The sequence below is a fragment of the Oryzias latipes genome, chromosome 21, assembly GCF_053564925.1.
Source record: "Oryzias latipes strain Hd-rR chromosome 21, Olatipes_Hd-rR_3.1".
Taxonomy (NCBI): Eukaryota; Metazoa; Chordata; class Actinopteri; order Beloniformes; family Adrianichthyidae; genus Oryzias; species Oryzias latipes.
The window spans coordinates 13,708,978-13,725,694 of NC_136257.1; the positions used below are offsets into that span (position 1 = coordinate 13,708,978).

General features: G+C 38.3%; 1 protein-coding gene across 15 annotated transcripts in view; it reads left to right on the plus strand.

Moving 5' to 3' along the window:
- LOC144988889 (uncharacterized) overlaps positions 1 to 16,717 on the plus strand; it is a 64,819-nt gene that overhangs the window by 24,974 nt on the left and 23,128 nt on the right. For 5 of the 15 annotated variants that reach the window (XR_013652961.1, XR_013652959.1, XR_013652965.1 and 2 more), the window contains exon 3: positions 15 to 16,717. This exon is cut by the window's right edge. The exons of 6 other annotated variants lie outside the window; for them this stretch is intronic. Coding sequence is in view for 2 of the 9 variants with exons in the window: in XM_078940197.1 (XP_078796323.1) it covers positions 15 to 74 (60 nt within the window). In the remaining 7 variants the exon portion in view is untranslated. The remainder of the gene's footprint in view (positions 1 to 14) is intronic. 4 more of the 15 variants (XR_013652956.1, XR_013652957.1, XM_078940197.1 and 1 more) reach the window with 1 other exon arrangement.

Below are 16,717 nucleotides of genomic sequence, written 5' to 3' on the forward strand. Positions count from 1 at the left end.
TGTTCTCTCCTCAGGCCGTCCTCCTCCTCTCGGCTGCCGTCGGCTGCTCAGTAGGCAGTGTAGATCCTGTGTAGTGATCAGCAGCTACATCTGGCTACTGGGTCTCTGACGGCGATGCTTACTTCCTGGTTGAGCATGAACACTACTTCATTGGCCAACAGTACAAACTAGCCCAACGACTGGCTGAGGTTTAAAGGGGGGTGTCCATCCTGTGCCCCCCCCTCTTCACTCCCTCACAGGATGTTCTGTGTTACAATTTCACAAGAGGCCCTTGTCAAGGTTTTTTCTCCACTCCTTCATCTGCCATTGGTTTATTTTGTGTTTCTTTGTATTAAAAACTGTAAAATGTAAAGAAGTTGTGCCAAAGATAACCTTTGCTTGAAGAGACCTTTGCTTTGTCCTGAACCTGGCATACAATGTAGATTTCTGTGTTTCAATTCTACAGCTACATTGTCTGCTGGGTTTCTGGCTAGCAATATAAAACGGCTGCTATAACCCACAGTTGTTCACAAAGGTAAGAATTCATTTATTCTGTCAACGCAACTCAAGTGTCTGACCCTGACAATCCAATAAAAACGAAATATTTCAAATTAAAACAGCTGAATGACTTGTGCTGTCCTCTGTGAGACTGAAAATCATATTTGGGGGGAGGGGGGACGGAAATCTCATAGTCTGCAGAATCTAAATTGATTTATTCTTGCCTCAGTGTCCCGGGAGTTAACCCTAAGCAACAAAAAAAAAAGCCAGGAATATTCTAGTAAGTCAGCACAAAGCGAGGCTGTTGTCTGTCAGGAGGCTGTCAGACTCCTGTCAGACTGGCTCCTTATTAGCGGGACAGCAGTGTCTTCCCTGCAGCCGGCATACAAACACACCTGGGACTGTGCGCTTCACAATGTCTCCACAAGACACTCTCTGCATCTCTGCCTGTGAGAGCATCTCTGAAAATCACAAACTACATCTCACCCCAAGCCCCAAAACCAACAGTTACATCCACGAGTTGTTGTTCTACAGGCTGTTGGAAGGGAAATTAAATGACACACATACCGGTAATTAGTTTTTTTTACATATATATATATATATATATATATATATGAACATAAACATGAATTAATCTGGAATGAATTTATGAATTTTCCAAGTGGCTTGAAAAGCTTTAAAGATCCATTCTGATGAAAATGCTGTTTCTGGTGTTTCTAACATTTGCTTGTGGCCTTTTTTCTGATAACGGAGGACGCATATTAGCTTGAAATTGCATTTCTGAGTATTTCTTTATTCCGATCATTGTAAATTAGGAACAGATGAAAAAAATGCAGTTTGAAAAATATCATAGTTGTGACAGAAATTCACTGGGTGGGCCACAACCTCCCTGCTCTGCTCCATTCTGATGCACCCACTTACAGATGACTAGATTTGTGTATATCTTCATTTTTCTTATCCAAGCTGGTATCTGGCTAGAACCTATATGGCTGGATAGCTCCAATATGGCTTATTATCTTTGTTGCTTTGCTAATGTTAGGCTGGGGTTGTGAAAGGATGTTAGCTAGTGGGGGAGAGTGTTGCTCTACACCAACAGTCCTGCCAAGAAGTTTTAACGAACTATTGCCACACTGCAGAAATTATGTCCAAGAAAACAACACAGTTTTTTTTATTTTTGCCCAAAAAATGGCATAATATACTGTATATATCAAAAGATGATCAGAGTCTAAGTCTTTAAATTCTAAAAAAAAGATGATTTAATGATTGTCTTCAGCAAAGACAGATTTACTGTACATGTGGCACCTTAGGGGTTAAACAAGGTCACATTATGGTACAAGTGAGCAGAAATATATGAAAAGCAAACAAAAATATAAAGTATTAAGTATATTGAAAGAACCATTCACTATGTTAACTTCTCAAAGGAAAGGCACAGTATTGACAAATGGTTTATTATTTAAGTTATTCAGATCTTTGAACATGAACATGACCCTCTGGATTTCTTTCTTTGAAAGGAGACAAATTCACAAACTCAATGACACAAAACGGTTAAAAAATAAAGCTAAAACTAAACTACAGGTTCAGTCTTAACCTATTCAGACTACAAAGCTCAAATAATAATGTTTTGTTGTTTTTAAGTTAGAATCAAAGTGATTACATTTTAAATAAAGTCCCTTTAGTGACTTTGAAATAATGGAAAAATAAAATGTTTAGAGTCCAAAATATGAAAACAAGTGAAAGGGTAAAAACGTATATATATAATCTAAACAGAAAGATTATGACATCAATAACAACCAAATTAATCCACATAATGTTTTAATGTCCACAACTGCATGTGGAAAACTAAAAAAACAATTTTGAATCCTAAATCATTTGGTTTTTCTGTATTTCTATTTGTTGATAAAGCTGTTAGATGGAAACATGGAGCTTTCAGGTGGTTATACTCTATAGCACTATTTTAAAAAGCCTAAAATATCATCTATTTTTCCATAACACATGTTTGTGCCGATAGGTTGTAGGGGCTGCCTCTCCACTGATCAGAGAGAACACTATCAGGGCTCATCATTCAATGGAGATCTAAGTTGAAGTATGGATTGTTGCTTGTAGCTCAGCAGCTCCTTGTGGATAACAATACAAAGAGCTAATTTTCCCCTTGAAACACCATTAGGAGGGATAATTACAGCTTTTTTCGCCTGCATGCTGATGTGAGTGCTTTCTCATGAAGCGAAATGTTAAGTAATGCTCGAAGCGAGAGGTTTTAAATGGCAAAAGCAGTTAAAAAAAAGCCGACATTACTCACAATGAGAATGGTTTTTACTTGTGTAAAAAACAAAAAAACTTTACACAAAGGGTTTACGTGTAAGAACAAAAACAAAAACTAGGGGGGAAAAAGCAGTTCGGCAAAAATGTGTAAATTCTGGGGTGTAACGATTAATTGACCCAATCAATGAATCGATTTCTATTCCTATGATCCAACCAGACTGTTCTGTCTGAGGCAAGTTATTAATCAACTCAACCAATACCATTTTAAAATCATTTCGAATGGAAATAAATTTATTATAGCAGTATTGGTAAATGCCATTAGGGATTGGGTTAATTTTTCTAAAATGTAAAAATGACCATCATAACGGACAACAAGCATGTGATGACAACAAAAATAATCAATCCATCATTCCCGTCTATCATGTGGAAATATTTTGAATTTAGCAAAGATGTGTGACCATACCACTGTATGGTCTAGAATGCTCTAATAGGTGTTCCCTTTGGATAATTTAGATGTTGAAAAACAACAGTGGGTTGAGCTTTAGGAACTTAAAATGTGAATGGATTTTCCATTAATTCTTCTTTAATTGTTTGTACAAATATTTAATTTACACTTGATTGTTCAGCAAGAAATAAAGGAATCTGGAAAACCTTCACCTGCACTGTTCAGTACCCAGGTATTTCTCTCCGAGTCACACTGATGGAAGTTTTGTCTAAAGGTGTCCTGGATATCAGATCATTCAAAATTAACCAAAATCGACCATAAATCAGATTGACAACCACTGATTATGATATGAATCGAATTGTTGTTTAAATGAATCGTCACACCTCTAATAAATTCTAAAAAAAATTCAAAACTGTTGACTGATTTTATTCACATCTGTACAGTATAAGGTTGAAAAGTGTTGCATATGGTCCCATAGTTATTCTTTATACAAACAGCATATTATTACATTGACCAATCATTGCAAAATTAGGATCATGAATAAAAGTCTTGTCTGGATCTATTCAAACCCTCAAATCCTTGTGAGAATATTACAGGAGGCGATCCCAACAATGCAAATGGTTGCTAATGGACTGTAATGTTAGGGATGTGTGGGCGGTTTATTGTTGCTTTGATAAGCCGTTTATGATGTGCGTGGTGTGAGGACGTGTGCGCCACAGAAACCTGTGAAGAAGACGCTGAAATATTTTGTGCCACAACCAAATAACAGGGAGAACTGCGTTCTACCAAACATACAGGCACATTTTTTAAAGTGGACGGGGCTCAAGGTGAAGGTGCTGCTGTTCAGAGGTGACGTGATGATGCAAAACGCTGACGCCCTGTTCTGCCTCCCTGGGAACAAACACACAGTCCCTGTCAAGTCTGCGTCACAGCTGTAATTAGTCATTTGAGAATCACATGGTGACCTCTACCTCAGGACTTTCCCCATGAAGGAGGCCTATACATGCAAAAAAAAGACCTGCAGGGGATTTACATGCTGTAAGTGACAGAGGTCAGAAACTATTCTAAAAAATAAAGCTCTAGACTTTCTCCACATGTAAAACTTTATTTTCTCAACATCAAAAATGAATCCATGCTTTATGTTTGCTCTAATACTGGAACAAAATGTGTTTAATGGTCTTAAAAGATGAATACTTAAGAAAATAAAATTACTGGAAACCTCATCTACCTGACTTTTGTTGAAGGACTTTAAGGGGTGCACATCCTGCTTTCTTCTCTGATGATGCTTTGCCATTTCACAGTATTTTTGGTTTGGTTTGGAGCTCCTCACGCAGGTTTAAACTTAACCTACATAGCATCTACATCCATCTGATGATTGAATAAAAACGCTTACATATACATATGGTTGTAACCCTTGTGCTATCCTAGGCACTTTAACATTGGGAGTTGGGTCATCTAGACCCACTAGACAGTGCTCTGAACCTTTTTTCTTCAATGATTTGTGATCTTCACTGGTGTCCATGGATTACATGAAATCTTTCCACCTTTATCCACCTTTGTCATGGTAGGGAGAACACGTCAATGAAAGGGTGGGGTCGTCTAAGATAGCAGAAGGGTTGAAATAGTAAAAATTTTAAGTTGGTGGCTCACACTGAAATGACAAAAGCAGGTTTGCTTCATGTTTTCTGTTGAGCTTTGCAGCTTCACCAGCGATGAACTCCAAAGAAATACAGCAGTCTTCATTAGCTTCACGGCATTTTTATTGGAGAGAAAAAAAGTTAGAAGCTTTCTTAGACTTTGAAAAGTTACTCTCACTAAACATTAACTTAATGATTTAATTGATATACCTGACTTACAAACCTGCACCTTGAGTTCACGTCATAAGGATCTATAAGGCTTCCCACAGCCTCTAATCTTCACATCCGCCATCTTTACAGGGTATTCTCTGTAACACAGCATTTCTGACTGGGTTTACAGTTCATAATATTGAGCCTTTTCAGCATCCTTTTGACATTTTGACTTGGGAGGTTTTTACAAATGCATCAGACTGAAGTAACAGAGACTCTGGTGCTGCTTTTTGTAAGCATCCTCTAATGCTATTCAAGTTAACTGTTGGAGACAAAGTTTTAACATAATACACCCTCTTCTCATGTTTTTATTCTTAGGCTTCTAATCTCACTCTTTAATTAGTATTACCTTAAATGGAAACCGTTCTCTTTTCCTCCCTGGTTTTCTTGTCCTTTGACAGAGTAGTTAGGGGTTTAACAATTCATTTTAAAAATGGTTTGATTCACTTCATAATTAGTGCTTGACGTTAGGATTGATGTTTGATATTGGTTTATTTTTAACAATCCAATTTAAAACACATCTTAAGCCAGAAATTCAACCAGTGTTGACCACAGCTTGTTGCATTACCATAAAAAAAGGTGTATGAACATTTTCATTGAGTTTTTATTGAGCGACTCAAGGCCTTGATATTTTATGCGGACCACCTTTGTGTCCTGCACAGGTTGGCCAGTTTTTGCCTTGCCAGTTTATCCGCCCATAAGGGCAGTAGGGACTAAGGCATTAGGCAGTTGGGGTCAGAATAATAAATGCATACTTTTAAAGTTTAAGATGATTCATCATGACATGATTCCTTTTAACCAGTTTATTGTGTTTATTATTTTAGACAATAAATAGTCCTATTTTGTTAAATATAATTCTATGTCTTTTACTGATGCACTTTCTTACTTATTATATGTATTTCTTTTATTTTAGTTAACCTTTATTTTCCCAGGAAGTCCCTTAAGATAAATTCTCTTTTTTGAGAAACCTGGCCAAAAGGCATTGGCACACAGATACATGAAAACAAATAAACATAAATTCAATTTAAAATAAGCTCAAGAATAACATGCAGAATCTTCATTCACACATTCAGAAAGCTTTGTTTTAAAGCAACCTGGGGAAATGTGATCCTGCAGTCGCAGAGAGTTCTGAGCGCTATTCCACGAGAGAGGAGTAGCAGAGGAAAAGGCAGTTTTCTCCAGCTATCTGTGGATCCTGGAAGCAGAGAGGAGAAGCCAGCGTGAGAAGCGGGAGTTGTATCCACTGTCAGCTGAAGACAGGAGACGGAATAAGTATGATGGTAGTTTTCCACAAATCGCCTTGTACATGAAATATAGCCAGTGTAATTGTCGTCTGAGGTTGAGTGAAGGCCATGAAAGCAGAGAGTACAGTTCACAGTGATGGGTGATGGGTCCTGCAGGCAGACCTTTTCAATTACCACTCCTTCCAGAGTTTGAATGCTAGCCTGTTTGTGACGGATCTCTGGATAAGGTCCTAAATTTGGTCTTTTTTGCATTACGGACCACCTTCAGCTGATAAAGAGAAAACTGAAACTTCTGGAAATTCACACTGGAGCTCATTCACAGATGATAGTGTCATCCACATATAGATGGAACTTAACATTTAACAATTGACTACCCAAGTTGTTTATAAAAACAGTGAAAAATTATCTTTGTGCTCGTTTAATTAATGGCAGCCATGAAACGCCATAAAAGCGCAGGGTCGACTCAACAAACACACATTGGGTTGTCTCTGAGAGATAGTCCCTAAACCACTCAGTGGCAGAACCATCAACACTAATGTTACTTAGTCTGTTTAGTAGTAACTGAGGATCAACAGAGTCAAAGGCCATAGATAGATAAACAAAGAGAGCAACACAATGCAGTTTCCTATCCAAGACATTGCTTATGTCATTTGTTACAGACACTGCAGTTGTTAGTTATGTTTGAAGTGAGTTGGGGCAGTGGGTTTTCATCAATAAAGTGGGGTATCATATCAGAAGATGCAGAAAAATGTTTAACGATGTTTTATTTTGAGAAGTGTGGTTGTGTCTCTCCTTCCTTCCTTTCCATCAGGGTTTTCCACATTAATCACTGGCTGTTAAATGCTGTGTACCCCTTGAGATATCTTAGATGACCCCACCCTTACTTTGTCGTGTTCTCCCTACCATGACAAAGTAAGGATAAAGGTGGAAAGATTTCATGTAATCCATGGACACCAGTGAGGTTCACAAATCATTGAAGAAAAAAGGTTCAGTGCACTGTCTAGTGGGTCTAGATGACCCAACTCCCAACGTTAAAGTGCCTAGGATAGCACAAGGGTTACTTACATAGCACTTTTCTACTTGATTATGGTCCAGATGCTTTACAGTCACAGTCCCATTCACTAATACACTCACACACATTCACACACTGGTTAATTAAATAAGTGGCTCAAACATGATCTGTTTAAATGTAGCTGAAGATTTTGCATAGTAACGTTGCATGAGCTGTAAGATGGGTAATGAGAAGAGAGGGGTTGAAAGACTGATAAAAAGATTAATTATTATATCATCAGTGGTGAAATCTCACAGTGAACTTCAATTTATCCTTTTTTGCTTCTCTCTGTAGCCTTCAGACATCTGACTATTTGGGAACATCTTGTGGTTTTGATAAACAACAAAAAAATACGTTTATCTTTATAAAGAAAAATGCAGAAATGAAATCTATCATGAATTAGCATTTATAAAGGTCTAAAACAGAAAGAGGACATGGTCAGTTTGGACTGTCTATAGCTGCATGATTCTTTCTTATTGATAGTTGAAAGGAAGGTCATTGTGAAGAACTTACTGTATGTCTAACTGAATTTTAAACCACAGGTATTTGTTTTAGCTGTCAACCAATTTATATCCTTAAGAAAAAAACACTTTTTCCATATATATTTATTAGTCATCTACATATTTTTGTTCTTCAATAACACATTGACAACAGCTCGCTTGCAAAAATGCACAGATTCCCTTTGATTCCTTTGAAAATTAATGTTATTCATTTATAAAGGGCCATTTCACAACTGTGATCATCTCAAATTAAGACACGAAGAATCATAGAAAAACACCAAACCAAGCAAAAGTTAAACTGTAACTATTATAAACCAATAATTACCAAAATCTTCTACTGCTAAAATGTGCAGGATCTTTCTGTCTCTTTGTTCAAGTCACTTTGTCTGCTTTTCTCATTTTTTAACATTTATTCAAGCAGATTAAAGACCCATTCAGATCTCTTTTTCAAGGGCGACATGACCAAGAGGTCAGCAGGACACGTCGTAAAACAAAACAGTTTAACAATAGAGCAAAGACAAATAAAAAGACAATTAAAAAGAAAAACCATAAAAGAAAGTCAAAATTGTACATAAAACAGACATTTGGGAGTAGAATAGTTAAGAAGCAGAAGAGGAACAAATTAGAAACATAAGCAGTGTTCAAAGGACTTTCCCTTTTTTACGATAATGCAGAAAGAACTAAGAGGAATAAAATTCGACAGCTTCATCTCAATTTAAAAGCTTATTTCCCCAAATTGATCCTAACCCAGTCCAACAAGAATAAACCTTGACCTTTGTAGGGAAGAACTTTAAAAACTTGGAAAACTACCCAAGAAGAGTTTTGTCGATTGGAGTCATCCAGTCAGAATAGTTATGTATTTCCAAAGAAGGCCATTCTAGTGATGAGTGAGAGGACTTTCTCAATGCACAGTGGTACACGTGGTTTAGAGACTAAAAGCCTTTTGTTGAGGCATTCATGCACAAAACACCACCATGATCTGATGATAGTAAAAGCTTGCAGAAAACAGCAGTTTATGAGCTCTAAAGGAAAAGCTGGATTTTTTTCTGAAATAGAATTCCACCTTCACCCTTAAATTACAAACCAAATTTAGAATATTTTCAGGACTTGCCAGAAAAGACAAGTCCTGATCTAAAAGAAATCCTGTTATTTCAGATGAAAAACAAGATACCTTTTCCTCCCAGTCCTTCTGATCACTTTAGCTGTAGCTCTCCAGTCCTCTTAAGCTGCGTTCATCGTAAATGGGCGTCATGGGTGTCCAGTTTCAATGTTTTAAAGGACACAATCATAGCTAATATGGTGCATTTAAGCGTAGGGTGCAATGCCTCGGTCAGGCAGCAGCGCGATTTCGTCATTGCAGTGTGATGACGGTTAAAAAATCTGAACTTTTGCAAATGTCAACCAATCAGGGACTCAGCTTTGGCATGTGACGTATTCAATTACGCGTTCAGCGGGTGGATTCCAAAACCAACATGGAGGAGAAGCTGGTTGTTCTTCTCCTTTTTGATATGATAATATGTGTGATAATTAAAAGATACTCGAATTTTATTTTTTCCCTTTTTTGACCAATGCGGGACAGCAAGTCATCAAATTTGGTCACAGAGAGACGGTAACAGGGCAGAAAGTAACCGTTATTCAGATTCCGCCCCGTACTGGGAGAGTCTCTGAATGATCTCATGAACCCAGACACTGAGACATGATTACTGATGCTTTTGTAGATCCATTTTAAAATAAATAAATCTGATCTTTCAACATCATTCCATGCATTGTGAATAAAATATACAGTCAGTGTTTCTATGTCCATTTTTGGACATGCATTCAACATAAATTGGTTGCAGAAATCACATTTGGTGTGAAGGAAGAACTAGTAACCTCCTGATCTCCCAAAGCCTGTTTCAACTCCTCCCTAAAAACAGCCCAACACTCCTCTTTTTTTATCTACCACTTCTTCATCCTCTGCTCTGCTTTTGTTCTTTTCATCTTCCTAACTACCAGAGTCATGCTTACACCACCATCCTATCATTGTCATGCAGTGAGGTGTGTGGCTGGTGGGGTACTGACTACTTGTGAAGGAAGTCCATACAGACTTTGAAAGCTCTCCATATACATGCGATACATCACAGGACTGTGCCGTAACAATGTTACAATTCTATTTTTAAAGAGTATGACTTTGGGGAAAAAACTCATCCTCAATATGTATACGCATTGTAATAAAATGGTAAAGTTTTATTTAATGATGACAATGTTAGGCACTGCAACTATATCTCATACACAAGTTGCTTTTACCCGAACAAATTCATGGGGCCTTTCTTTTGGTAAATTAAGATATATTTGTTCTTAAAGGGAACAGTCAGCATTGACTGATTTCCACAAAAAAACATTTTTCAGAGAAAGAAAAAAGACATGCAATGAATGTACTTTAACCAATAAGGTTCTAAAAGTATGGTTGAGGAAGTAAAGTGCTAAATTTAGCGTCTCCAGTACTTTAAACAGTTCACCCTGAACGGTGTTTGAACGGGGCTTCAAAAATAAAGGAAAAACAAAATGTCAATTCTTTCCAGAAACATCAAAATACGGTGTAAAAACTAAGTGGTACATGTCTCTAATAACAAGCTCTGAGGCTGACTAAACATTAAACACAAGCTGGTTCTCGCAGATCTTGTCTTGGTCACAGTGTAGAGCCGCTCAAAGAGGCTCAAAGGGCTGTTCTGCGAACCAGCGTCTGGGGTTTAAGTGGAAAACAACAGTCAGACGCTGAAAGACTCTCATCTCACAATTAATTAAATAAATATCGCCTTGACAGCATTTTAAATTGATGCAAGTCTCGCCAAATGAGATATTGCGATTTATGATCAAATCGATTTTTCTCTACACCCCGAGTCTCTACAAAATGTACTCAAATTGTGAGCCACTCTCTCCACTCTATGTTTCTCCATATTCTAAAAAAACTGTCTCCATCCCTATGATTTCCAGTCTTTTAATAAAGTCCACCGCCATCTGTCCTTTCGCATTTCTGTCCTGAACACTGAACCTTTCCATCACTTCCTTATTTCCTCTGTTTCTTTCATCCTTATGCATATTACAGTTTGCTCTAATTACCACTTTTCCCCCCATCAGAGATACCTTGAATTTTCTCATCCATCTCCCTCCAGGATTTTTCCTTCCCTGTAGTCCAATGACAACATTTAACATCACACCTCTGCAGTTACCTATTGGGACCGGAAGATGAAAGCGTTGAATTCTGCCCCCTTGTGGTTGTCTTACAAGATTTTAACTTCACTTGGGAGTAATAAGAGTAATTTAAATGTCTAACTTTAAATCTGAGAGCTCATAAAAGTTCCCAAATAACCGATCAAAATGGATTTTGTTTTTAAAAATAGTAAAAAAAAAGTGTGAAACACTGAAATTTCCCCTCTCAATGTTGCATCTCACAAAGTAGGAAGTCCCACCTGAGAAGACATTTCTGCTGCAGTTGCTTCTGAGAAACAAGGAGGACGTTGAACGAAGACACTGAGGTGCCTCAGACTGTCTGCTCCTCACCTTGAAAGTTTTTGTGCGTGGGAGATTATCACTCTCATCTGTTCAGGTTCCTCTCCTTCACTGCTGTCTTCTTTCCAGTCTGATAACCCAGCTTGGAAAGAAGGAGTAAGTCTGTCTGTTTTAAGAGGTTTGGAATTTGTTTCTTAGCAACACGTTTTAATATACAACGTTTGCGTGAGACAAGGACCCAGTGTGTACGTGGTACTATTGCTCTAACCGGCTGAGCGTGGCTTTTATAGTGTTGTGCATGCAGTTGTTCTTTGTTGTATTCCTGTTATGTCGTCACACCACCAGACACATTCTTCATTGACAGCCAACGACACTTCCTTCCTCCGCCAAAGTACATGAGAAGCCTAATGGAAACTGGTAACTAACTGCTGTTTTATCACAAGGCCAGAGGCAGTGACCATGAGAGTCCGAGTCTCACTCACTGTTCATGTGAACGTGGAGGGGGGGGCTCTGTTGTCACCCACATGACAGTCATGATGTCACCAACCTTGGCTTAAGTTACGTGGAGATCTCCACCAATAACACCAGAACTGCAAAAAGAGGCAGGAAAATACATGATAACATTCAGAACACTAATGTTAAGAAGAAAATCCCTAGAAAGTAGTTAAATTATGTCCATGCAGCAATTAATTTTGTTTTTTAACAATATATCTTATCATAAGATATCAAAATCTAGAAACAAGGATTTCCGCACAAGCTTTCAAAAAGCTTTAAAAAGAGGATAAAAAGCAGAAATCCAAATTGAATGTTATACAGCCCAAAATAAGTATTTTTTAGCTAGTCCTAAGCAGGTTTGAATTTTCTCAGTATTATGTGTCTAATTGTAGGTCCTTTTGATTACACATACAAATGTGAAGAAAATTATATTAGTACAAGTTGGCCCATTTTAATAAATCCTCATAAAATCTAAAACCAGTTTATATACATAGAACATAAATTTACATTTTTCTTTCAAAATAATGAGAATTATTACCAGTCTAACTTGTCAACATTTACTAAACCTTAAAATGACATTCGTAAAATTGGACCAAAAATTAAAGTATTATTTTAGTTTGTTTTAAAGTCTTGAATCAAGTTTTCTATTCTCAAAAGTATGAAGCAACAGGATTGATTATAATTTCCTTATTTCTAGATCCTAGCTCTTAATAAGACCAAAAAAATCTTGACTGCTGGTTTTAAGAAAAACTTAGAATAGCTGTAGAGCGAAGAGAAGTTAGCACACCTAAAGTATCTTGAATGTTTAAAAATAACAGTTTTAATTCAATTCAGTTTTATTTGTATAGCCCAAATTCACAACAACAGTCGTCTCGATGGGCTTCGTATAGGTAATTGAAAAAGTAAAACATATAATCCAAAAGATCATGAATACATAGAATTCAGTAGGAAAATACTAGATTGAACTAACAAACTGACTAAACTAAACTGGACATCCCTGCCCTTAGACTCTCCTTCACGGTAAGGAAAAACTCCTAAAATAACGGATTCTGGAAAAAATGAAGAAACCTCAGGGGTGCCCACATGAAGGAGGGTTGCTCCTCCAGGAATGGACAGGCGATTTACCAGAACTCATAGAGAAGAATTAACTTATCTAACCCTACAACTACATATTAAAGTCCAGCAGATGAGCTACAGTTGGGGGCGCGAGTCGAGCCGGAGACAGGATCCACAGCCAGGTGTAGGGGCAGGAGCAGAGACGAGGTACACGGCCAGGTACAGAGCAGAGACGATATGTATAAATATATACATACATATATATATTTCTGTGTATATACCGGTATATACATACATACATACATGTATATATACACACACACACACATATATACATATATATACATACATATATGTCCTGCATATAATATAATTGAGTTGATCTAACTGAAACCATTCACAGGAGAAAACTTAAACAATGAACCAAGAAAATCTATTTTAAACTCTGAAAAGTAGTTCTGCACATAACTTAAAGAAATCAGTGAAACATTTTTACACCTTAAACGATTGAGTAGATATAAAAGCTCTCATATCAGTCAAAACACATGTTTACTGAGTACATCTGCTCAATATTTTCAATTGTATTGCAATGAAGTGACTTGGCACATCATTCACACTTGGTGATGACAGAGACATGGCTGCCAGTTGGCAGTGCACCTACAGTCCCTCTGACCATCGCCATGACATTCATATCCATTTATACACCAGTGGAACAACACTTGGAGGGAGACAACAACAGTTGACTAGAGACAGTGGGGATTGAACCACCAACCCCTTTGATTGATGGACAACCTGCTCAACCACCTGAGCCACTGCCGCCCAAATAAAACCAACTTATCAAGTCCTTAAGTGGTTATTTCTATGGCTGAAAAGCCAATTTTGAACATAGAGTGAAAGCTTGTTAACATTTCTTAAACTCATCAACACAACATGCAAGCATACATCAACCTAGAGGACAAGGCTCGGCTGGTTCTTGTTAAGACCGAGCCCGTTGAGTTGGCGACTGTAACTCTAGTCCCAAACCAGTCTCCAAAAAATGTCAAACAACAAATTGAAATGGTCTTCTGCCGGGGACTTGACGTGCCGCGGGGCAAGTAGCGACTTTCTGATGGCATACAGAATTTGTGCTCACTGTATTTAAACATGCATGTGCAGTAGGGCTGCACGATATGAGGAAAACTCGCGATATGCGATATTGGTGATTAATATTGCGATAACGATATAATTTGTGGTATATAAACAAATATCAAACCAACCAAAAACATCATTTCCATTTCAATGCAACAGTACAAAAATTATACTCCAAATGACCCTTGTCGACATAGGAGGCAAACATCAAACCTAAAAGGGCTCATCTGATTGATCAACAACGTAAACGGGTCCTTCCAATTGCATAAAGGGATTTATTTAATTTATTCAATATTTCAAGCTGCCACGAGTTTGTTTTAGCACATTTAACCCTTGTGCTATCTTAGATGACCCCCCCCCCCCCCCTTACTTTGACGTGTTCCCCCTACCATGACAAAGGTGGATAAAGGTGGAAAGATTTCATGTAATCCATGGACACCAGTGAAGATCACAAATCATTGAAGAAAAAAGGTTCAGTGCACTGTCTAGTGGGTCTAGATGACCCCATTCCCAATGTTAAAGTGCCTAGGATAGCACAAGGGTCAAGGTAACCATTTATTCGCCGTCTTTTGCGGTATGCATATTGCACAGCTTGATGTCGCAATAACGATAAATTTGCGGTATATTGTGCAGGCCTAATGTGCAGTGACGTATGTATCAGAGGATTTCCGACTGGCCGTTCTGCATGTCAATCAAGTCACGCACTTCTTGGTGAGGATTTTGTTTCGCTGACGGATCTTTTAGAAATATATTCTTATTTTTTGGTTATTTATCTTTGCTGGCCTGCGATCTACCTTCATGTCCTTGAATACCGACTTGTCGATCGCGATCGACATAGTGAGCACCCATGCTCTAGATGGTGCTGCAGGCACCTCTCCTCTCCTCTTTCTGTGGGGCTCACTTCACCTCAGCTGAGACTGTGGGGTTGTGATCTGCTGATTTGTGCTGCTGCGCCTGACAGAGTGAAACCTGAGAATTGAGCTCCACAAGAGAAAAGAGGAAGACCCAGAGCAGAACCCTCTGTCCTTCCCCACCACTCTTTTCTTCTGCTTCTCGCTGGATTTTCTTTTCTTGTGTCTCCTCTCGGCCGCCTGTATGGCAGCTACAACAAAATGAGCCTCCTATATATTTTAATTTTCCTTTTTGCCGGGGGACTCCTTTTACAGTTACACTGGTCCAGACAGTATCCGTTCCCTCCCCGTGTTAAAGCTCAGCAGTAAGCGTTTCCTGCTTCCTGTCCAGAGCTGAATCAGCTTCCAGGAATGTACAAGCTCTGACTCACGCTTCCTCCTGGATATGACAGAGCTTCATTTCCTCCGCCAACCAATTTAGCCTTTCTGTCCTCCCTCCACCATCCTTCCTTTTTTTACTCACCCAACGCCACCCAGTCTACTTCCTCTGACAGTTTGGGGTTTGAGTGACAACCTCCAGTGGAATATGTGAGTCCTTGGTGGGGCATTTGTGTTTGCTCAAAGGCAGATCAGCTGGAGCAGGGCACCAAGGAGGGGGTAGCTCACCCGCCTCAGTCATTAAGCATCTGAGTCATTTGAATTTAATTTGTCCTGTCTATATTTAGTTACTTGCTGCTGGCCTTATGATCATTTACAGGAGGCAAACAGATGGGTCTCTGTTGCACGGGGCAGACTAACAACAGGTCCTTTAATGTCTCCTGAGCAGGTGAACTGCAGTTCACCACTTATTAACACAATTAACCAGTGTGGTATGTGGATCTGCTATCAACAGGTTAGCATCAGTTTTGAAGCTTTTATACAAAATCTTTTCACCACACTTTGTAACTGAACATAGTTTTTATTTAAAATAGCATGATAAAGGTTTAGTTTCAGGTGTGTTTGTGATTTCTAGTTTTTCTTGTAAAATGTAGTTATATAGACATTAGACTCGACTTAAAGACCTTGAGCTTTGGGACTCTGTTCATCTTTGTTCTCTCTCTGCAGGACATCATTATGAAATCTAACAAAACCTTTGCTGGAGTTTTTCTGCTGTTCCAAAAGGGATTTAGTTCTGTTTCATGCAGGACTTTTGCACATTTTTACAAATTTTATACAAATGTATTCAGTGTTCCAGTGGTCTTATATGTAATTATGATGATACCATTTTTAGTGAAAATCTAAAAACCAGTGTTTTTTTCTAGGACTTAGTTTCAGCAGAGCAGCAGTATTTAATTGGCAATTTGCCTCTGAGTTGTGGGCGGGACTGTTGGCCCGGAGCAATCCTGCCCCCACTTCCCCTCATTACTCTGCTTACACTATCTCTTGCTACCTTTCAGCCCCTCACAACCTAATAAGAATGTTGAGCAATATTGGAGCTATGCAGCCGTACAGTGTAGATCCAGATTCCAGCTCAGACAAAATCTAGAATTTTCTGACCAGTCAGACTTTAAACTGACTTCTCACCCTGTAAAACCGCAGCTTACATTCTTTCAGCTATCGTTACTCTTCAAATGTTCACGCAATTAACATAATTCTGATGCGAATAAAAAAACGTTTTGCACTGATTTGCAAGTGTTTCTGATGCAAGGTTGAAGAGTTATGGTTTGCCAAAGAGTGTGTGTTTTGTATGACAACTCTAGAGTTAAAGGGTTAACAGTATTTTGTGTGGCCAACCACATGTTTGTACAATAAGAAGGGAGAACTTGATCTTCTCTGCAGTTCTCCAGGGTTTGAACAAAATTCACTCAAAATTCATTTTCCCTGTGCGTCTGACCT